The following is a 26,822-nucleotide window of genomic DNA, read 5'->3' as shown; positions in this document are numbered from 1 at the left end:
AAAAAATCCACCAAACACAGACACCTTTATTGGGCCAACTATGGAAAGGAGAGATCATTTTTTCAAAGATCTGAACAGACGTTTAAAATAACAAGTTTTCAAAATAGCCAAAGACCACATGCTGCCTAGGATGACAAGACCATCTATAATTGATCTTTTGATTAAAATAAGTGAACTATTTGGGTTTTTAATAATTGTATTTTACTGATTTTATGTTTTTATCTATGTACTTTAACTATGTTGTACCCTGCCTCATTTATTTCATGATAGGAAAGTGTGGATAATTAAGCTGGCCATTCTAAGGCCTTTAAAAACTCTTGAAATCTGGTTGTTCTCTGAGCAGAAATCTGCTTTTTTCTTGAACAGGCAACCATTTTCTGGCATTGCTGGTCAGGAAACAAATAGCTGTATTCTGCATGGCAGTGTGGAAGCTGTAAAATATTCACATCTGTTTGTTAATGAAAATAATGTCTTCCTCAAGTTCCCCAGGAAGACAGTCAAATATCACCATTATCAACTATGCTCTTTTTAAAGGATCTCAGGAAATAAGCTGAGCCAGAGGGGATCTGACACCTCTTTGGAGAAAACTGCATCTCTAACAAAGGACGACAACTGTTAATCCCTTTCAGAGCCCATTTTACAAGAGACAAGAGGATGTTTGGGGAGTTAATTCTGTTGGCTTTTGCACATAGTTGCACATCGCAAACAATCACATTAACAAAGAGGGAGATAAAAGATTCCTTATAATGGAAATTATACACTTTGAGGTATCAGATGAATTAAATAATTCTCTTCAAACTCAAATTACGTTTCTTGTTCCAATAACTGCCAAAAAAAAGCTAAAAGAGAAAGCATTGGGATCAGAGGTAATTGCAATAGCTTTGAGCAAGCCATGAAAACATGTAACTTAAAACTTTCATAAGTTATTCTATCCATAGATCATAGCATTGGGAAGGAGACACAAAATATATCAGAATGTCAGAAACGTATTGTTTCTGAGAAGAATGGAGACAAATTTTGCCATAACAGAAAACATTTGGGACCATAATATATTTAAGCAGTATTCTGGAGACATTTGAATGGATGAATAAATTTAACTTGGTAAAATAAATCTATGAAAACTATGTAGCTTTTTGTGTATCTTCAAAGTCATTTCTGACTTATGGTGACCCTATTATGGAGTTCAAAAGGTCTTTTGCCTTCTCTGCCAGAGTACTGATGTCAAACTGCATTATTTCTACAGTGTAGATGCACCTATACTCCCAATATTCAAACCATGCTGGCTCTTGAAATCATTTAGATTACAAGAATGTGGTCTTCAGGATTTTGATCGGTCCACTGTCAAACATGTATTGTTAAGATTTGAATTGCCTTTCATTGGGAGCCACCTTGGATTGCAAGGATACACAACTTGCTCATTAAACTGTTTTGTGATTTCCTCCATTTTTCTTGAAAGATCTGCTTGCATTTTGTTAAGCCAGAGCTTCTCTCGGGCTTGATACACTCTCTTAGAGCAGAAATGGGGCTTTTTTCCCCATATAAGCAGTACTCCCCATGGGACTCAACTACATAAGGCTCAGAGGCTGCAAATGCTGCTCCCTGGGTTTTGGGAGAGCTGCTCCCTTGTGCTTCACTACCTCAAACTGTTCTTTTGAAATCAAACATCCCCTGCATCCTCTAGGAGGCCATGTAACAGTTTGCTGTAGTTTGGCGTACCTAGCTGTTTTAGACCTAGGAAAGATCTTGATCCAAAACAGTCATTTTTTTCCCAAACTACCTTGGAATTAAAACAGCCAGAGCAACATACTGAGAAAAAAATGTGTCTCCATTCTGCCCAGAGAACACAATGCATTTTGAGAGAACGGTAGTCCTGCCTCATCACTGGAGACTGGAACGCCCTTACTGGAAGCTATGCCACTGGAAGTACTTTGGAGGGTACATGTACACAACCAGTAACCAGTCTACATGGCTAGCTCTACATTGTAGGATTATTGCAGTTTGACACTACTATAACTGCATTGGCTCAATGCCATGGAATCATGAGACTTGTTATTTGATAAAGACGGTTAAAGACCTTACAAAACTGCAACTCCCAGGATTCCACAACATTGAACCATTGCAGTTAAGGTGCTGTCAAACAGAATTAAGAATACAGAGTAGATGAACCCAAGTTACACAATTGAAGCCAGACAGCACCGGACACACTTCTGACCACAGCTCCCACCCAAGAAGTACCAAAGCAGGTCTCTTGCACTATCAACCTCTTTCCTGGACCTCTTGCACAACTACACCAGTGGCAAGATCTGTCAGGAGGTTTGAGATAAGCATGTAATATACATTAAGGACCACAAACAAGCAGCACTGCAATCAGTGAAGTGTTGTGGGAAAGGGCACATTGCTCTTCACCTATCAGAACAGAAATGGCATGCTTCCACCAACCTCATATTAATAGGGCTTGGTAATTCATTTTGTTTCCCAACTTGATTTAGAAACACTTGCTTGGCACTACTCAAGAAACTGCATGTGTCCTCTCTAGCAAAACTTCCTGAGGATGCGACCAATATTCTGAAATGATAAGATCCACAGCCTGAGTCCAGAGGTAGTCAGAGCCATGGCTTCAATGCAACATTGCACTGGAGGAATTTTCTTTCCTTCCAACCAGTCTGCACCTCTCCATATTGCCTGACAACTCAGCCCTACATAACTGGTTTTGGGGGTTCTCAGGAGGCAGTCCAGGAGTGGATGAGGTTTCAGATAGTAAAAGAGTGTATGCTAACAGTGATGAAAAGCCAGAGAGAAAAGTGTAAACTTCATTTCAGTAAAACTCTCAGTAAAATCACTAACATAGACAAAATATTATTTGCCTCTTTCTAGTATATCCACACAATGTAGCAGTCACAAATCACAGCATTTTTGTTGCTTTTTAAACACATAAGGAACAAAGAGGACCTCTTGTAAACACTGATATGCAGCAAAAAGAACAGCCTACTAATATAAGTGACATTTATTAATATTCTGCTATATTTACATTTTTAACATAATAAAATTCTGAATTACTGCTTTGCAGAAATCATAAGTTTATGTTATTCTATATTTAAATGCACCAGAAGTTAGAAATGAAAGTACAGGTATGTTAGAGTCAATCGTAAAAGTACCAGTCAACAAAAATGAAGATCTGCTTTTACATATACGCTGCATTATCAAATTATTTCAATTCGATGTCACTGACATACGCCGTGAGAATCCCTATCCAAACTGTGTGCAGTACAAGCATAAGAAATACTGAATACATATTACCAGCAATTAACACTTGTATACCATCTTCCTATCAATATTCTCTTAAAAACATCCACATTGTGCATGTATGTTTGACTTCCAAGTTGTTCTCATTTTATTTTAACAACAGATACATATGTGCAGAAACACAGTCAAAACAAGTTTCTATCATTCCAAGAACACCCCTTCACAATGGCCAGCATCATTACATATCTTACACTAAGAAAACATATTCCAAGTTCATTTTTAGGAAGGAGAACAAAAAGCAAGACTGACCCCTCCTGGCTAGAGGGCTATAGCTCATGCTATTCAAAGGACTACAAATACTATATAAGGCATTATTAGTAACATCACATACTTGATTGCAAGAGCCGTTTCAAACATTAGCCACTAATGATTCAATGATAACAGGAGTTTTGCATTAAACTATTAAAATTTTACATCTAGAAACAAATAGAAAGAAATGCTTCCTTTTATTTTTCAACAGTACTTTATTTATTTTAAAGCAGGTGATTATTTTTCTTCTTCTTGTGTTCAGTCTTGATTTCTATCCTGCAGATGTTCACTTAACTAGTTGAGGGAGGATTCATTAATGCAGGAAAACATTGCCAGAAAACATCTGTCTGAAAGGAACATAAGTAAAAGTATTATTCAAACTTCAAAAAAAGGTTCAGGATAATTAGAAAACATTCAGAAATGGCACACACAGTACAATTACTCACTACTTTGTTCCTCTTTACCTACCTGACTTCTATGGCCATCTTTTATTCTGATCTCACTGCTCTGCTTCACACTTCATCTGGTGTACAGAAATTTTAGTGATAAGACACCGAAGCAGGGACTCAGTGAATGATTATTTCCCCTCTTTTCCCAAAAATTAAATAATGGAAAAGAGAAAAGTAACAGACAACACTACATTTTAAATCACCAAAATCATCCATCACCAGAGTCACGTTAACAAAACAAAAAAAGATAATTTTGCCTTGCTTTTCCTGTTATGGCCATGTTGTAGTCATAAGCAGGATTGTTACATTCTTGGTAGGGTAGTCTCTCCAATAAGCATGATAGGCAGAACGCTAATGGAAAAAATCCTGTTCTAAATTTTATCTTGTCATATAACTTTTATACTATTCATTTTTGTTTAGACTGATTTTCAGAACCTTTGGCATAGGGGGAGGTGTAGAGAGATTGGAAGGATATGTGGGATATTGGTACCTAAATTACAATCACTTATAAGATAGTGGTCACGTCCCCAGTCTCAGCAGGTCTGAGAAAGCTATAGCCTGTAAGTACAATTCAAAGAGAAACCCAGGGTGGTGCCATGGTTTGAGAACTGCACAAGGAAACTGGAAAATAAAGGTTTGAATCCCTGCTCAGCCATGGAAACCCACTGGGTGACCCTGGATAAGGTCACTCTCTCTCAGCCTCAGAGGGAGGCAAAGATAAGCTTCCTCTGAACAAATTCTGCCAAGTAAACTCCATAATAGGCTTGCCTTAGTGTTCCCATAAGTCAGAAATTACTTGAAGACATGCAACAAAAATTTTGTTTCAACTCTGAATATTCCAGATCAAATGTTTTAAAATGGTTTCTAGACCTGTTATTAGTTTCGAAAACAATAACATGCATTCTAGATTTAGAAATCAAGAGGTAAGCCAACTCATTCTTGTTTCTAAAATCTTGCCACTTCAAAATTAATTTTAAAATCCAAAAAGATAATTTATTTATTTAATTAATTAATATACTGCTCTTCTCCCCCAGGGAGAATTACATTTTTTCACTTAGCCTTTACAGAATGACAGTACTTAGTACAAATGCAATAAGTTAACTGATTAATTTAGTAATCTATCTACCTGAAAACATATTATGTGGGGTTTTTTTGTGTCAGAAGCGAATTGAGAACATACTGCAAGTCGCTTCTGGTGTGAGAGAATCGGCCATCTACAAAGACATTACTCAGGGGATGCCTAGATATGTTACCATTCTCTGGGAGGCTTCTCTCATGTCCCCACATGGGAAGCTGGGGCTGACAGATGGGAGCTCACTCCATCTCGCAGATTCAGGTCAGCAGTTCAGGCGGCACAAGGGCTTAACCCATTGTGCCATGGTAGCTCAATGTTATGTGTTAACTGTTTGTAAAAAACTGGCTCTTGATACTTCCTAGTGGGACCCTTTGAAGAGATCATTCATTCCTCTCTCGGGCTATTCCCTGAAATGCTTGGCTACACAAACACAGCAAATCAACCTTCAGTACATTGCTTGGTATTGATTGCTAGTTTTATGGGCATATAGCCCTCCCCGCCCCGCCCCCCCAAAGAAATGCTAGCCACTATTGTATTTCTCTTACTTCAAAATATCTGCTTTGGTTTTCATCTTTCATCACTCAAAGTGTTTGTCAACTTTCCTATACAAAGCAGTCACTAGACTCTGTGTGTATCTGAGGAGATCAAAATAAAGATTGTAGATAGATTTTCAATCCACTCTGCTCTTTTTAAGGTACCACTTGAATTAATACTGGATTTCTGTATCAACAAATTTGACCATACTAGATATTCACCATTTTTTTCAACTTATGTAATATTTTATTTTTATGTTATCGTATTATAGGTGATCACTTGTGGCTGAGTCTGATCCTCTTTCGGGGTAGAGTCTTGACAGTGGGTTCGCAAGTGACTGTGGAGACCTATTCTGGATTTTGTTAGTAACTATCAGTTTTTGAAACAAAGCATAACTTCTGGTTTGGAGCAGATAGGTTCTAGGATCATTGGGAACACATGATCTAGTCTTGTTCTTTTATCTTTTTCACAAATCACAATACTAGCACCCAACAGTCTGGAATCTCAATACTCGGCTAACCTACTCAGTAAGGGAAAATACAGGAACAGTAATTTTATAAGGATTAAACCTAATTTAGCTATGACACTAAAAGGCCAAAGAATTAACACAGGCTGTTAGCATACTGAATATAAGTTCCTAGAAAGAAGTGATAAATTAAGCTTATTAATTCTTTATAGCTGACTTTTCCCCATATGAAGAAAGTTATCTTACAGATGGCACAAATTATAAACGCACATAGCAAAGGACCACACTTTTACCTGCACTTAAGCAAAAGTATATGATTGGGAGAGAAAAAGGTGATTCACAGTCTCCCTCTCCTGGCCTAACAACAACTAAATTGTAGACATTTTGACTAAAAGAACAGTAGGCCTTCTTAAAGAGCCATGGGCTGAAGGCAAATAAGATTTTCAGAGAAATAAGTCATATTCCATATTTTTATAGATTTAATTAATGTTATGAGGTTACTGGTAAGTAGGAATAACATTAGATAAAATGCAAGAGCAAAATTTGTGTAGAAACTAGTGCAAGACCTGTGTTGAAAGACTCGGTTTATTCATGAACGTAAGTTGTATTCCTCTTTCAGCTGATGTTGATATATTTGATATTATTAGTCTACAATGGGTTATTTTCTGCTTTTTAGGCACAGCTCATCTGCTCTAGCATTCTTCCTGTAATAAATTACCACATATAGGTAGTATCTAGTTCCTACACTGGCTACTTATTCAAACCTTGTGATGGAGTATACCTATGGCGCAGGGTGTCTAAACCAGATTATCTTTTCTTAATTAATCATAGAATCATAGAATCGTAGAGTTGGAAGAGACCTCATGGGCCATCCAGTCCAACCCCCTGCCAAGAAGCAGGAAAATCTCATTCAAAGCACCCCTGACAGATGGCCATCCAGCCTCTGCTTAAAAGCTTCCAAAGAAAGAGCCTCCACCACACTCCGGGCAGAGAGTTCCACTGCCAAACAGCTCTCAGTGAGGAAGTTCTTCCTGATGTTCAGGTGGAATCTCCTTTCCTGTAGTTTGAAGCCATTGTTCTGCGTCCTAGTCTGCAGGGCAGCAGCAAACAAGCTTGCTCCCTCCTCCCTATGACTTCCCTATGACATGTAATTTGTACATGGCTATCATGTCTCCTCTCAGCCTTCTCTTCTGCAGGCTAAACATGCCCAGCTCTTTAAACCGTTCCTCATAGGGCTTGTTCTCCAGACCCTTGATCATTTTAGTCGCCCTCCTCTGGACGCTTTCCAGCTTGTCACCATCTCCCTTCAACTGTGGTGCCCAGAATTGGACACAGTATTCCAGGTGTGGTCTGACCAAGGCAGAACAGAGGCGTAGCATGACTTCCCTGGATCTAGACGCTATACTCCTATTTATGCAGGCCAAAATCCCATTGGCTTTTTTCGCCGCCACATCACATTGTTGGCTCATGTTTAACTTGTTGTGCATGAGGACTCCAAGATCTTTTTCACATGTACTGCTGTCGAGCCAGGTGTCCCCCATTCTGTATCTTTGCATGGCTATCATGTCTCAATTCTGACTTTGTTAAAGAGCATAGTTGTTTGCACTGAGTTCAATATTGTTTCCTAAGTGCACAAAAACCACTCAAATACACATAGATGTGCCTGTCTTATCGCTTACACTGGGACTGCTGTTGCTGTTAACCTTTCAAACTGGCTTCAATTTATGGCAACCCTGTAGTTGAAAGACCTCCCAGTCATCCTATCACTAACAGTCCTGCTTTGGCCAGATGATTCAATGCATCCATTTCTAATAAAGTATTCCCCCTTTCTTACTGTCTTCAATTCAAGAGAGTCATGTCTTCTCATGATATGGCCAAAGTGCAACAGTCTCAGTTTAGTCATCTTGGTTTCTGGGAGAGTTCAGGATTAATTTGCTCAACTACTCATTTATTTGTCTTTTTTAGCACTCCAAAGTACAGTACCTGTAGAACTCTCTTGCAACGCCAAATTTCAAATGAATTTTTGCCCATCAGTTTTCTTTACTGTCTAGCTTTCACAACCATATACAGAAATCATAAATATGATGGTATATAATACCATAATTTAGTATTCAATTATATATCTTCACACTTTATGATCTTGTCTAGTACCTTCATAACTTCTCTTCCTAGTCTTCTGATTTCTTGACTGCTGTCTTAAATCTCATTAATGACTGAGCCAAGGTAAGAAAATCTTGAACTATATTTAAATGTCTTCATCAACTACTTTCAAGTTATGTATATCATCCTTGGTCATTATATTTGTTTTCTTAATGTTGTAAGTGTAAATTTGGCCTTTGTACTTTCTTCTTTGATTTTCTTCAGTAAGCATTCCAAGTCTTTACTTTTTTTTCTGCTAGTGGCATGGAGTCTTTCGCATATCTTAAATTCTTGATGTTCCTTTCTCTGAGTTTAATCCTGTTTTATGTAAATATTCAATATACACTTTAAACCACTGGTTCCCAACCATTGGTCCTCCAGGTGTTTTAGACTTCAGCTCCCACTATTCCTAACAGCTGGTATGCTAGCTGGGATTTCTGAGAGTTGATGTCCAAAACACCAGGAGGACCAAAGGTTGGGAACCACTGCTTTAAACAGAAAGGGTGACAAAATGAAACTTTGCCTGTCCTGCTTACTAATTGGAAACCATTCCACTTCTTTGTATTCTGAGCTGATAACTGTCTCTTATCTGGAGTACCAGTTCTGCATCAAAACAATCAAATACTCTGCCACAGCCATTTCTTAAAGGGTGATTCATAGTTTTTCATGATCTATACAATCAAAGGCTTTGCCACAATCTATAAAGTACAGAATGATTTTCTGTTTAAATTATTTGGTGAGTTACAATGTATGTTTGCAATATCTGTAGTTGGGAGCATAACAAGTAACTGTGGTTGTGTGCCTTTTTTTTACAAATAATCAAGCTGCTTTTACCTGAAGACACTAAATTCACAATTATTATTATTAGTGGTTTTAGCCAAAGCAAAAAAAAATTCCACAAAACATGAATCAGCCTACTAGCCAACAATACTAATAGCACAGAACTGAAAAAAACTGTAGCAGTAACAAAGTACAGAAATTCCTGTGAAGTTATGATCCAGGACTAGAGAACACTGCAAACCCTAGTAAGAAAGTGCAGATACCCTAACAGCAAAGTGATTCCTTTTTATAACTTTTTTCAATGTTCTAATATGGTGGGTGTCAATTGCATTTCTTACACAACTCATGCCATGAGGATGTTTTTTGAAAAAATGTTCCTCCATTGCTAAAGGAATCTTCATTCTGTGTGTGGTCAAGTTATGTGCCTCATTAATTGCTGGAAAGAGAGGCAATTTTTAAAAAACATTTTGTGTGGTTTCCAGTCTGCTAAAAGGAAAAAGAAAACATTGGTTCAGTTTTAAAAGGATGAATGATTAATGAAATCTAATTTAATTTTTCATTTTTTCATTACTGTCCTGAATATGTCCAGCTTTCTCCTGGGTAACAGTTCTGTGGAATGCCTCTAATGTAATCTTCCTCAAATATTCTGAAGTTTGGGTATCCTAACAAGTAATGAGCTAGCTTGATAGGTAAGCACTGAGAAATTTTCATGTGGAATTGTATGGATATACCTTTTTGTTATATATTAAGGCAAATAAATAATTTAAATAAACTATATTTCACATTATTTACTTAGTTATGAATGTATAAATAGGTACTGTCTCCTGATTCAATTCCCACTCCACCACCACTTTGCCAGGAAGCAGCTTCAGTGGAGATGGAGACCTGTTCGTCTGGTAACTGGGACACAGGAGAATGGTGTTCCCTCCCCTCCTTCTGCCAGTAAGAGAGACAGTGACAAGGGATTTTGACAGGACCTTGCTTCTGATTGTTGACCTCTCTCATTGCCAGGAGGAAGTGTCAGGCTCCTTGCACCCTGATCTCCAGCCAAATAGACTCCCAACTATCTGCAGCTACTGCCTGGTAAGACAGTAGGTTTGGGAAGATATTTACAATTGATGCTGGATTCTCTTTGCAATTCAAGCTGCTGTCCCTTCCCTACTTTACAGTCTATTTCTCTCTTCTAAAGGTCTCACTTCTTTCTGACCACCGTCACTTGCCAAAAAAGTCCCTCCTTGGATGTAATTTATTTTTCCCTCTCCACCTTCCCCACCCCACCCCCCACCAATCTCTCTTCAATGGTCCTGAAACTGCAGTGATCCACTTGATGAAAGTGGATTCAACTGGAATCCTCATCAATGCATCTCATCACCGGCTAAGGGAGTTTGTCATTTTCTGATCTAGCGGTTATGAGTAGCTGCTACTCAAGAATGAGGTGGAAAAGAGAAATTTTCTTTATTTTCTACCTTCAGGGAATGAAAATAGCACAGAAGGGAATGAGAAGTATATGCATTAGAGTGAATATAGAGCTGGCAGAAATGGCATTGGAAGAGTAATTACAAGTTAACTAAATTAATCCTTGCTCCAACTTACAACATTTTTAAAATAAGTATTTTTGGAAGAATGCAGTTAAATAGAGTTGAATGAAATAATCTGTATGAAATGAAATGGACATATATTTAAATATTTTAAAATATTCCTAACATTATTTAGCTAATTAAAAAATTAAACAAAAATGGAAACCACTACCCTGAAGCACTGGGCCAACCAAATCTGTCTAATCCTGCCTGAAAGTCTAACAAATGTTATTGAGGCATACATTTTCATGGGCCAGAGCCAAGTATGTCCCACATCCAGCTCTGTGGTGCTGTTTCATCAAATGCTCTGAGGCCACTTATAGTGATTTTAAACCTATGACATCGGGATTATGAGTGACCCTAAGTGTTCTAGAAATATTTCTAGAGTCTTTTAATAAGTCCTTACCTAGGTTGCAATGAAGCAGAAAACACAACGGAAATGCCATGTTTATCCTTTCAGATTAATTTTATAATTTTGACATGAATTAGGTTTGCAATTAAAAAAGGTGGGGTCGCTTTCAAAAAAGCTTGGAAAGTAGTAATTTTAAAATAATTTTTAAAGAATACCACAAGAAGTCTATGTACAACTACATGATGTAAATAGCAAATTAGTCTATTTACCAACAGTGTCTATATCTTTATATGATTTCTTAAAAACTATTTCTGTTGTTTTGTTTGTGTCTACATTTTTTCTAACATCATAATAGAACCTTCCTGTCAAGTTTCGTATCCTGGTTTCCAGAGTCAGATGCTCAAATCACAATACCATGCTCGTTTTGTTAAGAAAACCATGCTTCTGCTAAGTCTTCATTCTTAACAAGAAATTCAAACACTGGCTTTGAATGCTTTTTTGCATTTTAATTTTATAAAAGCTTTGGGCAAGAAATTGCATCTAATCGTGCTGTCTTGCACATGTCTACAGAATGCAATGGAATTTACTTCCAAAGTAAGTACACATATGGTTGCAGTTTCAAGCACATTTTCAGGAAGGATGAACAGCACCAGCCCTCCAAATGTTACCAGGCTGCAACTACCATCAGCCCAGACCAGCACATTCAACAGTAAAAAATATTAGCAATTATGAGCCCAACATCATCTGAAAGTCTACAGCTGCCTATTCTTATTTTCAGTAAAGCAGCTTTCACCAATATCACTAGGACTTAATTTAATAAGGTAATATCAACATAGAACCCTCACAAATAAAATGAAACAAATCAACCACTTATATTCTATTTAAAACATGGAAGGAGGCTTAGAATATGGGAACAGTCTGATTTTTAAGCAGGCAAAGAAACACACAATAGAAATCAAAGCAAGTACATAAAAGTATTACCTTTAGTAAATAAACAGAACTCTAGTCCTGGGGAGAGTAGAAAATGTGTCTGGCATCTTTCGAACTTTTGCATAATTGATAAATCCTCTGAGAAACAGGAGGAAGCCTGTAGAAAAAGAACTCAGTTATTTTATATGTACATATTGTACTCCTGAGAGACACAACCATTCTATTACCAGGTTTTAATTGGCTGTACGTTTCTTTCTTTCCTCGTTGTGGTGTTTCTGCCATAAGGTCATACTATGAGAAAGCCAAATTAGTGTTTCCAGGTTCAAGCAAAATGGGAGACTGGTTTTCCTCAAGGTCAATGGCAGAGAACTGGCACATGCCCATAAACACAATTCAGCCATGCAGTTTGGAGCTATAGCTGAAACATCCCAGGGTTTATCCCTCTCAGGGGCTCCACATATAAGAAGCAGAATCCAGTTGTGAATCTCATTATCTTAAGTATGCTTATAATCTCCACTTCAGAAAGGTGAAGCACTTCTTTGCACAACACAATCATATAAAGAATAGTATAAATCAGCAGTGCTACGTATCATTAATAAAGCAACTCATCAAAACTGTAGTACAGTGCATATTTAATATGGATTTCCTTTTGCTCCAATATGAGGCACTTGCTCCAATATGTACTTCTTCTCAGCAAACTTCACATTCTATTTTATCACTCATTTATACGATAGGAAAAAGATCTGCTGTTAACTTTTTCTGCATAATTGTACAACTGTAAAAGATAAATATTGGTCTCACTCAGATCCTTATAAGACTGAACTGCCGGATGCTCTCACTTGTTCAATCCTGCTTCCTCTTCTTTAACCAAGTACTGGTTCATAACAGCAGCCATCCACTGTTACAATCCCGGCTAAATTTACTCAGGGACCTATGGTGAGGATTGCTTTGAAGGTTTTTTTATCTACCATCTATGTTTTTGATCCACTTGTAAATACCAGATGGGACACTAATTTGAACAGGTTCAGCACTGTAGCTGTCTCTCCTCCCATCTCAAGCTGCAGAGGCAATACTGCTTTGTAAAAGGACAGGGACTTGAATGACAGAGGCAGTATTAAAATAAATAGTTAAGCAACTACTTTCTAGAACTGCTTTTCTGATCAAATTAGCTGCTTCATACAACTGCTTTGAAGTAAACACAGAATGCAACACACCACTAAGAGTGCCTGATTATGTGTTGAGACCTAGGTTGAGACCTAAGGCTTGGCAATATAATGGACAGACATGACTGTAAAGGGATTTCTTACATGCAACCCACTAAATGGCCAGATTCCTTTAAAAAACAAAATATCTACAAGCATAATAAATAATAATAACTTTATTTTTGTATCCCCCCCTCCATCTCCCCGGAGGGACTCGGAGCAGCTTACATGTGGCACAAAGTGCCTAAAACAATGCATAAAATAAACACACAGTACAATACAAATTAAAATCAGTAGTATAAAAAACAACAATTTGAATTCAGAACAGCGCCTAATGGTGTAAACTATCATAAAACATGGCCATTTGTAAACAAGAAGAAGGGAAAGGGATAGTGCAAGTTGTAGCTAAGGAACAAGGGCATGGGATGAAAGCTCTGTGCTATATCATAATTGCGGACCATTGGACCATTTTAAGCATGGGGAATATGCTTAAAATCCCCCTATAAGTAAACACCCTACTAACATAAAAAGCTTGCAGAAAAGTTTGTTTCTAAAACAACATTAAAATACATCTCCTTGCCTTATTTTTTTTTAAATATCTTTTGGAAGGAATGAATAAACAATAGCAACGTTTTACACGGCTTTAAGGAAAAACTTGAAAACTATGTTTACTTATTAGTTCAAGTTCTCTTTATTACGGTCAATGACCAACTCATAAGAAGAGAGACACAGTCCAGAACAAACACATCAGGTCTAAGGGTCAGGAAATTTAAAAATGTAGCATTTTAAAACCTTAAAACCTTTTAAAAAGTGTATTGCCAGGACATCAAGACAATTAAGCCAAGAATCTTAGCCAAAGTCACATACAGGATTATATCAAAACCCAACACTAGTGGAATTAAAAGAAAGGGAATCTGAAGAGGGAATTGGAGTGCTCATGAGGAACAGGGAAGAGAAGTCCAGTCAAACAGGGGAGGAAGCAACATCCATACTATAATTAAAAGACTATAATCCCAATTTCCTGCTAGTTGAAATTTTATTACTTATATCTTGCTTACCTAATACAAGGAACACCCACCACAACCAGTACTGGCCATCAAAGTATCCAGGGAAATAAGTGGAGAACTGAAAAACAAACAAACCAAGTAGAAACACACAAGAAACAGAAGAAATGAAATTAAATCACACTGACATTTTAGCTAATCACACTGACATCTGGCTAATTGCTAGAATGTTGAATATATTCCTCATACTACATGTACCAGTGATAATTCAGGGTATAAATTATTACTGACACTATGCTACTATGATTTTTGAACCACTAAAATGAGACACTGCAGGCAACTCAAGAATAATTAACTACTTCCCATCTCCCTGGGCAGAAACAGTTGGTTTAAAAAGCACCCTTTGACAGAGTGATCCATGAGATACCAGGAATAAACTCCCATTAGCCATCATCATTGGTTATTTAAGAGCCACAATTCAATGAGATCTATCCACCACAACTTACGAGACAGTCATTAACAAGGTAGCAAACAGCTCCTCTTTGTAAAGGTAGATGAACATATCTTGGTTCCTAGATAAATTCAAGTTGTGTGCAATGTTTCAAATAGAAGGTATTCAACCTGTAACAAGATCTGAGGCTGGCTTGATTCATCCTGTTGTAGTACTTAGTAATGATGCGAGGATTAGAATGCATTCCTATGAACAAAGACCCATCTACGCTGACCATTTAACGCAGTTCAAAGCTAGCTTCGAACTGTGGTGGCTAGACGACAAATTCCCACTAAAGTGCATGAGAAAAGCCCTTAATTAACAGCAGTGCTCTGTGGTTTGCACAATCACCATCTGGGCCCCAACTGGTGCCAGGTTTTCCTTTGTAATCATCTGCACAGTGAAAACTGTTTCTTCAATACCAGTTGGAAAATGCATTAAATTATCAGCGTGGATGTGCCCTAAGTCATGGAGTTATACATTTTGGTTAAATATCTCTGAAGGCAGAAACAGATAGTGAAAAAGCAATTAAAATACACTGTCGCTCAGTGGTAGGGCCCAAGACTTGCAGATAATCCAAGACTCTGAGCTCAAATCTCTAAGGTTTTTTTTCATGTCAGGAGCAATTTGAGAAACTGCAAGTTGCTTCTGGTGTGAGAGAATTGGCCATCTGCAAGGACATTGCCCAGGAGACACCCAGATGTTTGATGTTTTATCATCCTTGTGGGAGGCTTCTCTCATGTCCACACATGGTTAAAAACACTTTCTGGTAGCAGACATCTTGAAAAGCCACTCCTATTCAGAGTGATCAATAGTGCACTAAAGCATCTTCATAGAGTTATAGATATACCGGTATATTGAAATTACTACAAGTTATTTTTTTCATAGACAAAAAGGGCAGTTTTCAAAATATATCCAGTGATTTTAGGCTGAAGTCATAGAATCCTCAAGTTAAAGGAGATCACAAGGGCCACACAGTTCAACCCCTGGCCATGCAGAAACACACAATCAAAGGCAGATGGCCATTCAGCTGATATAAAATGAGGTGGATTAGGTCTACCAGACTTTAAGTCCTATTACGAGGCATGCTGTTTGACATGGTTAAAGGCATGGACCACACTAACGCAAAACAAATTACTTGCATTAGAAGGTCATGAATTAAGGTCGGGCTGGCATGATTATATTTGGTATAATAAAAAAAATTAAAAAATAACAATCATTACATAAGGGCATCATTAATTAAGGTGTGGGAAAAATATAAGGATAGACTTTACAATAAGACCCCATTATGGATATCACCAATAGAAGCAAAACATAAAAGGGAATTAAGTACAGATTATTGGCTAACCTACCAACAGATCTTAAAAAAGGAAAATAATGATTTAATAATTAAAACACACTCCGAAATTAAGCAAAAATATGAAAATATATCCTGGTACCAAGATTATCAAATAAAATTGTGTTATAAAGAAGATGCCAAAAGATGATTCAACCAAACTCAAGGAATATGGGAAGAATATGGGAAGTAATATGGGGTGCTTTGAATGAGATTTTCCTGCTTCTTGCACGGGGTTGGACTGGATGGCCCATGAGGTCTCTTCCAACTCTACAATTCTATGATTCTAATAATGCAAAAAGAAAAGAAAATAATAAAAGTTCTATACCAACAAATTCTGATCTGGGCAACAGAAGATGAACACATAAAAGAATGTATGATCGATTGGGCTAAAGATGTAGGACACAACTTAAAATTAAGTGATTGGGAGGAAATTTGGAAGAAAAAAATAAAATATACAGCCGTTACAGACATTCGAGAAAATTAGTACAAAATGCAGTTCAGATGGTACCTCACTCCAGATAAAATTGGCAAAATTTAATTTAAAAAAACTCAATTTTATGTTGGAAATGTGGAAGAAAAATTGGTACTTTTTATCATTTATGGTGGTCCTGTGGGAAAATAAAAAATATTGGACAACAATACAACAATCCATACAGGAAATATTTGGTAAAAAAATTCAAAATAGAGCCGGAGATGTACCTACTTGGATTCACAAATTCTTTATTAAACAAAAAACAAGATAGGGTTTTCTTTCACATAAGCACGGCCACAAGATTAACATTGACAAAAGTATGGAAAAGGAAGGTAATCCCTACCATGGAAGACTGGCTATTGAAAGTACAGTAAAACCCCACTAAATCGAGCCCCACTCGTCCGAGCGTCCATGTAGACCGAGCCAAATTCCTCCCCCCTCCCCTCACTCACCCCGCCAGATCCCGGTGCTGCCGGAACCCAACAGGGTAAGTGAGTGAGCGAGGGACAGAGGGTGGGCTCACTCTCTTGCTCCTCCGCCAGGCCGGGTGCCGGTGCTGCCGGCCCCAGCATGGCGAAGGAGGAGAGGCATGGGTGGGCGGGTGAAGGAGGAGGGCCCCAAAAGTCCTCCTTGCTCACACGCTCACTGTCTGGCTCCTCCGCCACGCTGGGTGCCGGTGCTGCCAGCCCCAGCATGGCAAGGGAGCCGAGGTACGGGCAGGTGGATGACGGAGGAGGGTCTCAAAGTTCCTCCTCACTCACCCGCTCGCTCGCTGGCTAGGTGCCCCATGCTGGGAGAGTTTTCCTCTCCCTTCAGCGGGCGCTTGGACCCAGGGAAGCGCGAAGCCTGACGCTTCTCGCTTCCCTGGGTCCAAGCGCCTGCCAAAGGGGGAGGAAACCTTTCCCTTCGGCAGGCACCTGGGCCTGGTAATTCGAGTTATCTGAGTAAACCGAGCTGAGGTCCACCCGTTTAACTCAAATTACAGAGGTTCTACTGTATTGGATTTAATACAAATGGATAACTTAACTCAAAAAATAAGAGAAGGGAAAAACAGAATGGACTGGACCAGTTTCTTAGAAGGAATGGACTTTAAGATAGATTTGACTTGTATATATAAAAAAAATTTGGACTACTTTTTGGGAAGTTTGAGTAGAGATCCGGAAAATATGAAGAATGAAAGAAAAAATCCTAAAGCGCTGTTGGGAAGTCTTTCACCGCCCCCTCTTTTTTTTCTTTTCTTTTTTATTTAGCTATTCTTTTTTTTACCCTTTTTTTTCTCTTCGACCACAACCTCTCTCAATTCACATGCATTTATATATATATATATATATATATATATATATATATATGAATGACTATGTTCATATATATATATACGACTATGTTTTTACTATCCTTTGATTGTTCTCTCACTATTGCTAACCCTATGACTCACAAAAGAAATAAAAATTATTCAAGGTAAAGGCAGATGGCCATTCAGCCCTTGCTGGATCGATAAATATCTGATCCACTGAGCATTTTAAGCTCTTTCTGAAATTCAGTTATTTCTTCCAGGTAGGTAGGTAATGGATTGTGACACATCATAGCATTCTCAGAAAGATTAATTTCAATATATCTCACCAGCCTTTACAGCTTCACAGATGTAACTGTTAGGATATTTCAATCAAATTTGTTCATTAACATATAAGAGGGTGGAGGATATGTGACCCTCCAGATATTATTATACTGGACATCCCATCATTTCCCAGATAATAAGCTGACTGCAAAAAGCTGGTTTCTCTGAAGATTAATAGTACTAGTAGCATGCTGCCTGCAGTTATTCTGAAATTACATCTAATCAGTCTGCTTGGGGACAAAGTAATGGTACAGGCTAAACATCTCTTAACCCAATTTCCAAAATCTGATATACTCCCAAATTCAATATTGTCTACATGGGGGACTGAGAGATGGACACCTTTGCTTTCTGATGATTCAGTGTACACAAACTTTGTTTCCTGCACAAACATGTTACAAATATTGCATAGAATTACTTCCAACCTATGTGTATATGGTATATATGAAACACAAATGAATGTCATGCTTAGTCTTGGTTCCCACCTCCAAGATATCTCATTATGTACATATATGCAAATGCAGGTATTCCAAAATCTGATAAAAGTCCAAAATCCAAAAAACTTTAGGTCCCAAGAATGTCAGATAAGGGATGCTCAACACGTGTTGCCTGAATTTTCAGATGAGAGCTGCACTGCAGCTCCCAATCTTAGAAATTCATTTCAATCTGGAAAGTATACCATATTCTTCTGAAAGATGATTCAATAATTATTCATTTTTGCCCTTCCAAATGATACACAAGATATATAAAATGTTATTTTGTAAAAAAAAATTAAAAGCATCACTTCCAAACCCATTTTAAAAACCAAAGTCTGACAGAATAATAGAGTTTTAACTACATGCTGGAAGCTTAGGAAGGGCAGAGCCAACCTGTCTCTACTTCACCCCTCATGTATACTGAAACCTTGGGAGGCTGCTAGACAGGGTATCTCAGACACTGATAGGAAGATGGAGTCATGATACATCACTGTGATTCTACCTCCCTGCTCATTAGATCTTGTTTGTTGCTGCATCCAAAAAGCTGATGTACAGTTTATAAGAGGAGGATTTTTAAAATCCTCAAATATGAGTTGAATGCCTTGATTTTTTAAAATACATGTCTAAGCACTGCACCAAGATCAATGTTATAAATGTAGAAAACAAATTAGTTTGTGACAAGTTAGAGTGTTCCAAAATACTATTTGGAAGCCATGAATTGGCAATCATTGTTGATATAACTTAGACTGCCAGCATGTTCAGAAAGTATGTACAAATCATAATGAATAAAATGATTTGTGCATCAGAACAAAGATAACAAATAATGTATATATCTGGCTTAAAATCAAATTTGCTTTCTCATATATGTGGTTATGGAGGGAAATTCAGGAATACAACTTTTCCAAAACAAGCAAACAAAAATCAAACCCCATAGAATATTTAGAAGGTCTGATATGAAATCTCAGTACTACTACTACCACCAGGATTGTAGTTTAACAGTCATGGAGTCAGAAGCAAATCTGTGTAGATTGCAAGTCACTGAAAAACTATCAATTTTGATTCCAACATATAATAATAAAATATAGTAAAGATATTACTTTACTTCTATTTTACCATTTTATATTGCCATTGCCTTCTTCATACACTGAAAATGGAAAACCCAAGGATTTCCATGGCTTAGCAAAGATTCAGACTCAGGTCTTCTAAAGTCCTAGTCCAGTACTCGAATCATTATGCCATGCTGAGACCCAAAGTACCGATCCCTAAGAACAATTTGTATAAATGTACAAACCAGCATGAAGAAATCAGAATCAATACTATTTCAGAAATCAATATGGAGAGATCCTAGATTTTAGGCTACAATTTCAAAATGCTATTATCATATCTGTCCAAATTTTACCTTGAATGCAATCACTAGAGATTTATTTATTAAAAAGAGATGCCTCTTCAATTTGCAAAATCAATGATTTCCCAATCTGCATCTTACCCTGACAATCAGGATCCACTTAATGAGAGACAGGCCAAATCCAGATATGGCCCCATATCTTCCTGCTGCTGAAGTAGTCAAGCAGAAAGAGAGGAAGAATCCAATCCAGTTGAAAAGGAATGCCACTAGAAAAGCAAAATGGGAGAAAGAGGTCTACTGGATTATATTGTATCACATCAATCAAATATGTTTATTCTCATTCGCGCATGGTTTTTGTTAATTGTTGTGTTTTATGTTTCTTATTGTATTTGCCTGGGCTGTCACCCCATGTAAGCCGCCTCAAGTCCCTTTGGGGAGATGGAGGCGGGGTATAAGAATAAAGATTATTATTATTATTATTATTATTATTATTATTATTATTATTAAATGAAGTAAATATTTAAAAAAAAACAAGTATACTAATTGTTGCTATATGACACTGCAGATATTAACAAAGATAGCTACAAAAACACTCTGGGAAAAAGGAGGTAAAAAAGATCACCCTTTGCAGAAATGTGTGTGTGGACTCAAGCTACTGGCACTAGAGATTTTGGGCTCATCTATACTGTAGAATTAATGTAACTTAACATCACATTAACTGCCATGACTCAATGCTATGGACTTATGGGAGTTGTCGTTTGGTGAGGCACAAGCAGAAAGGCTAAAGCCCTTGTAAAATTACAACTCCCTTCATGCTATGTATGTGGTTTCCCAGATGCACCTGATTAGCCAACCTTTTACACCACTTTAACTTGCACGGCTCAATGATATGGAATAATTTGGGATTGTAATTTTATAAAGAATGCTGGTGACTCACAAAACCACAATTCCCAGGATTCCATAGCATTGGACCACAACAGTTAAAGTGGTGTAAAACTGCATTAATTCCACAGTGTAAATACACCCTGAGAAACAGGATGCTGGACCAGAGGGATCTTCTATTTTTCTCAGAAAGTTCCATTCTCTTTCAATATAAAAAGCAAAAGTAACACACACTTCCCACTTCTTATATGTCTTGCTTCCTTGGACTCTCTTTCCTCTAGACATGGGAAATAAGGGATGGCCACAGCGTATCCAAACTGTTTGAAGCCCTTGAGTTAGCTGATTCAGGATGAAAGCCTGGAAACAGCAAGTTCATGGTACATCACACTCCATGTGAACAGGGTAGAATAAGTGCCACACAATCAGTCTGAATAATCAATATTCAGATGAGGATCTACTATAGGAATGGACTATTCTAAAACATCAGGTCAATCCTGCTAATGGTTCTGGCATCTTCTAAAATGCCCATCTTTTGAAAGGTACTCACTGAAGAAGGTTAGCATGAAAATGCCATCATTTCCTATCCTCAGCTGGTCAGTATCATCAAAATCATCCCGTGCCACAAAGTCATCTTCCTAGAACAGAAACAGGTCAAGATGGCTAGCAAATATGTGACAGAAGCTAAACTGGATCATACTATCAGGATAAAGTTTACATTATTTAACTTCGGTTTAAGGGCAAGACTTTCCCCATCCTTTTCAGTGAATGTCACAAAAGAATAAGAACTATATATTTTGTATCTGAATTCCTTATGTATTAAGGAGTAGAGATGAATCAAATAATGTATGAAATTCTTTGATCCATTTATGAATCAATGAAGGTAAAAATAACCAAAGAAAAATGAAAAAGGCTATATGTGATCTTCAGTCTAAGGCAGGTGTTAAATTACTTTTTCTAAAGGCATACAAGATATACATTGGGAGCAGGAGAGAGAAAATCTGATAGCATTTAAGAGCAATACTTGCCAAAACAGTGCGCACTGAGCTGATCAATTATTATCATCTTCTATTAATAAAATGTCTTTAGGATACAATGCCTTCGCAAGTTTTTTAAAAGGTAAAGGTTTTCTCCTGCCATTAAGTCTAGTAATGTCCAACTCCGGGGGTTGGTAATCATCTCTATTTCTAAGCCGAATTGCCGGCATTGCCCGTAGACACCTCCAAGGTCATGTGGCTGGCATGACTGCATGGAATGCCGTTACCTTCCCACCGGAGCAGTACCTATTGGTCTATTCACATTTGCATGTTTTCGAACTGCTAAGTTGGCAGAAGCTGGGGCTAACAGTGGGCGCTCCCCAGATTCAAACCGCCAACCTTTTGGTCAGCAAATTCAGCAGCTCAGCAGTTTAACCCACAGCACCACTCGGGCTCCCTTGGCAAGTTACTTAGGATGTAAATGAATGAGATTGGTCATAGTACCACAGTGAACTAAATATGCCCTTAAGAAAAAGATACCTCAGTGAAGTTAAAGGAATCAAGAGCTAATTCCTTTAACTCTGACATGGAAAGTTAGTAGAATGATTATTCCTTTTTACTTCAAAAAAGAAAAAGAAAAAAGAAAAAGATCTCAAAATGCACAAAGACTTTTTTTATAAAGTGTTTTGATTTGCTTGGGGAATATTAATGAATACAGCGTGAAACTGCACTTACCCTTCCAGGAACTAAGGGAATTGTGGCTTCTGCCTTAGTTCTCTCAGCCTCATCATATGAGGGCAGTGTTGTGGCTACATTATAAGAAGGGGGATTTGGAAACCCAGCCTCATCTTTGTAGTCAAAGTACACTATGAGATGAAGAAAAAGGAAAGATATATGGGTTAATTTGCAAAGCAAATAACTTTTTTCTTTTTACTGAAAAGTACAACTGAAATTGCTGGCCAACTGAATTACCTAAAGGCGTGAAAGATAAGTACCAGTATTTTAAAAGTCTGAATCAAGAAAAATAATGACATTAGCAAAATAGTTAAGACCATAGTTTTGTAACACTTTCTGAGGACTCAGATTCACCGCATACAATGGGACTTCTGAGTAAACATATGTAAACATAAATATATATAGGATTCCATTGTTAACAGATGTGTAGTACACTCTCATCAGAATGCCCATGTCAGTTAGAAGCCGACAAGGGTATTAAATATGTTATGGGCAACCGTCAATCAAGAGTGACAATAAGTCTTGGTTTTTGGATGTTCCATAAACTGAACATACATATAGACTGCAAACCTTTCAAAGGCCAAAAGTTCAGCACACAACTGTAATCAGAAGGATTTTCAGTGTATGTAATCAAAACAGATTTGTGCTTTCAAATAACAGAGAATCCTGTGGCACTTCAAAGATAAAGTGATGATTTACTATGACATAGGTTTTGTGTACTCAAGTTTATTATTAGACACATAAAGATATTCTCAGTTACAAAGTATAATGTATATCCAAGTGTAATCAAAAAAGTATGAACAGTAGGATAGTGTAGAAGAAAAGACAAAGATACAATTATGGCAATTATGTTAAAGTGTGAGTGTAAGCAAAATATGGAGTAACACTTCATAAATGTAGTAAACATCATTTTCCAGAATTGCAATAGATAGACAGACAGAAGCCAATTTCAAAAGGAGAAGGAAGCCTTTTAGAGACTGTGTGAGTTCAGGAAGCCAAATGAAACATATTTATAATTCAATAAAAGAGCATATTGTCAGATAGCAACACCCGGTGCCAATAAAAGGCAATCACTAAAAAGCCAAGGAGAATTAGTATCTCCTAATGTTGTCATTGTCACTTTATCTTCCTTACAGTACTGGCAGCTTTTTTCCAGGGTTCCAATTCACATGAGGAGCCTTGATGAAGAGTAGAGGCTTTATTTTCTCTACTATCTCCTTTCATATGTACAGGACAAAGAAAGCAATAGAAGAATGGAGGCAGAACTAACAGATTCCCCTTTTTGTGTATTGAACACTTGAATGGGGCTAGACATCACAAAACTGGCTTGACAGTTATTAGTTTGGTCCATAAAACAAGTGTGAAATTAACATGTAATAAAATAAACATCACTGTGCTTTTACGAATGATGCACAGAGGAGAATGATTACCCATAACTGTGATTCTTTGAGTGGCCATCTGTGACCTCGCACAAAGGGTTACCTGTGCCTGTGTAGTGCATTTCTCAAAACTTCTAGAGTTATTCAATGTGAGTTTTGCAGAGCTCCTCAATTCCCCATGCACATGCCTACTGCCTCCTACCTAAATCCTCGGTGCCCTGGATGCCAAAGAAGTACCCAAGTATCTAAAAAGAGGCAAGACTCAACAAGGGAGGGTAGACAGAGCTGTGTGAGTTCACAGATGATGACTCAAAGAACTAGTTATAAATTAGCAACTTGAGATTATTCTTAGTGGTCTCTATGACTCACATAAATGGAAAATAAACAAACTACTAACTACAGGAGAAAGGAGTATCATGCCACGCAGGAAAAAAGCACTGCCCTCCAAGACCTCATGTCCAGTCTATAGCTAGAAATGGAGGTTGAAGGCTGGGACTAGGTGGCAACACTGTTGAAATCATGAGTAGCAATCACCCCCAGGAAGCCTGAAAGCACTACTATGGTTCAGGTGGAATGACTTCGCACTTGGGCAGGATGTGTCACGTGCACAGGTCAGACGAACAGTAGCTGCAACACATTTACAGAAATGCTGGGTTGAGACTGGGAGACTCTTCTTCCTGGTGAAATAGCTGAGGAAGAGTCTCTGAGACTTGCAAAACGAAATCTTGTCATCTACACAGAAGGCATTTCCAAAATCTTTGCAAGTCCTCCTATTCTGTACCCTCTGGAGCAGTGGTTCTCACCCTGGTTCTCAACCTGTAGATCCCAGGTGTTTTGGCCTACAACTCCCAGAAGTCCTAGCCAGTTTACCAGCTGTTAGGAATTCTAGGAGTTGAGAACCACTGCTCTGGAGGAAAGGTTATGAGAATATGTGCCTGCCTGTGACAGAATCTGTGGTTAGTTTGAGCCTTGAGTTGGTTCTTTCCTAATTGTCCAGGAAACCATTCAGACCTATAGCCTCCTGTAATCTGAGTTTACTTACCTGAAAAACAGTTTTATTGCTTGGTATTACCTCAACCAAGCATGCAGGCAAGCCCTGTACCTTGTGGGTTGATCCACCAAAACAAATATCACATAATTCTAGGAAGATTTCAAGAGATGCATTACAAAGGCGCAGGTGACCCAGTTTGTGTGAGGCAGAGACCAAAAAAAAAATCAAATAATTTTTCCCAACCAGAATAACAGTAACTTGATACTGACTATCTTGTTTGGCTTTGTAAAATCAATATTGTAAAACGTTCTATCATTGTATTGCTAACTGTCCTAATTGGTTATCAAATGTCTGATCCTCCTCCAAGTTGCCCCTTCGTCTTCTTCTTTTTCCAAGTATGTTTCATGAATTGTGCTAATATCTTAATATAGAAAACAGTTACATAAACAAATACTTTACACAACCAAAGATACAATCCTAAACATATTAACTGTGCTGTAAATTAGAGTGCTAACATTGGATGCATTTCATTTAAATTTACTCATAACAAGTAAGCAAGTGCAGAAAAGCAGCTCAAGACACAATGACTGGGATCTATGCAAAGGGATCTTATATCACCTTTGGAAATAAGAGAAAGAAGCTGGTAGTATGTGATGAAGTAGATTTAGTTCATAAACCCAAGGAAGTAGTTACAAAATTTATTATTTATTTATTTACAGTATTTATATTCCGCCCTTCTCACCCCGAAGGGGACTCAGGGCGGATCACATTACACATATAAGGCAAACATTCAATGCCTTAACATAGAACAGAGACAGAGACAAATGCAGGCTCCAAGCTGGCCTCAAACTCTTGACCTCTTGGTCAGAGTGATTTGTTGCAGATGGCTGCTCACCAGCCTGCGCCACAGCCCGGCCAGGCAAAAGCTTAACTTTCTGTGTTAGTCTCAAAAATACTACAACGTTTCTTTGCATACTGACCCAGTCTCACTCAACTATGTCTTTGAATTCTATCATGACTGGAGTATAGTCTGTGGCCAATATATCATGAGTCAAAAGTTTTACACGCTTGTATTCTGCTGATTCCAACAAGAAAACTAGCATGTGCCTAAATCCATTTTTAAAAGTGTTCCTATTTCCTTCTGCATTTTCCTCTTCACAGTTTTAATATGCATTCCTATTTCCTTCTTTAATTCTCTTCCTTCCATAGGGGGAATGAAGGTAGGAAAACCATTGTGCCAGTGCCAGCAGCACCGCGTGACTAGTATCCTTTTATTGAGGTATAATAAACTGAAAGAAGAGAGCCTCATGTGCAACTTCTTCTGCCTCTCAGTGTTAATTGCTTTTGCAAAATGCAAAGTTGACACAGCTATACTGCTATCAATTATAAATGTAATCATATAATGAATGTCACTTAGAAGCAGATTATGGTGTCTCCATTCAGACTTATTAATTCTACACTGCTTGCAAATATATTCCTGTCTCAATTTGAAACCCAGATGGCTGTGGACTTTACAGGATGATCATAGATTTTTGTTACAGCTGAGCTCAGCTAAAGCCTGCCTGCAAAATCCTTAGCAATACAGTGAAGGCTTGAAGATAATATATCCTGCTAGTGGGAGGAAATAATAGCCAGGATTTTCAAATGTTTCATAAGCCACATCTCCATTATTAGGACCACATGTTAGCAATAATCAGCAATACTATTGAGCACAGAGCATAAGGTTAGATGTGCAAGGAAATAAGGACCTGGTCCTTGCTCTGTCACGTTGTGAACTGCACATTTCACCAGGAAGCAGCAGCATCAGAAAACAAGCCCTCTCCGTTTTGTAACACGCACAAGCTGCTGATGGCAAGACTTCAACAGCTACAAGTGTAAGATAAAATCAACTATAAACAGGATTTTTAACAGCTCTTGGAATTAGCCTTCCTGTTTCTACAAAGAACATTCTGCAATATAAAATTAACACTGTTTGACAGAGATGGCTTTAGGCAATCTAATTTTTCCCCATGAAATTTAGGATGTCTACAAACAACACTGTCATCCTTCCAGTCATCAGTAAAGCAG

At 37.8% G+C, this 26,822-nt stretch overlaps 1 protein-coding gene across 2 annotated transcripts in view; it reads right to left on the bottom strand.

Moving 5' to 3' along the window:
• Window positions 1–2,989: 2,989 nt before the first annotated feature.
• The window catches only part of ndfip1 (Nedd4 family interacting protein 1), a 35,130-nt gene continuing 11,297 nt past the window's right edge, over window positions 2,990–26,822 (bottom strand). The window contains exons 3-9 of one of the 2 annotated variants that reach the window (XR_505723.3): window positions 22,386–22,516; window positions 21,224–21,311; window positions 19,936–20,060; window positions 14,115–14,181; window positions 11,906–12,011; window positions 4,021–4,075; window positions 2,990–3,899 (exon numbers count right to left, since the gene is read on the bottom strand). Coding sequence is in view for 1 of the 2 variants with exons in the window: in XM_008104710.3 (XP_008102917.2) it covers window positions 11,908–12,011; window positions 14,115–14,181; window positions 19,936–20,060; window positions 21,224–21,311; window positions 22,386–22,516 (515 nt within the window). In the remaining variant the exon portion in view is untranslated. The remainder of the gene's footprint in view (window positions 3,900–4,020; window positions 4,076–11,905; window positions 12,012–14,114; window positions 14,182–19,935; window positions 20,061–21,223; window positions 21,312–22,385; window positions 22,517–26,822) is intronic. The other variant, XM_008104710.3, reaches the window with a different exon arrangement.

Source organism: Anolis carolinensis, chromosome 2 (assembly GCF_035594765.1).
Source record: "Anolis carolinensis isolate JA03-04 chromosome 2, rAnoCar3.1.pri, whole genome shotgun sequence".
Classification (NCBI taxonomy): domain Eukaryota; kingdom Metazoa; phylum Chordata; class Lepidosauria; order Squamata; family Dactyloidae; genus Anolis; species Anolis carolinensis.
This window is presented reverse-complemented; position numbering and strand designations above follow the sequence as displayed.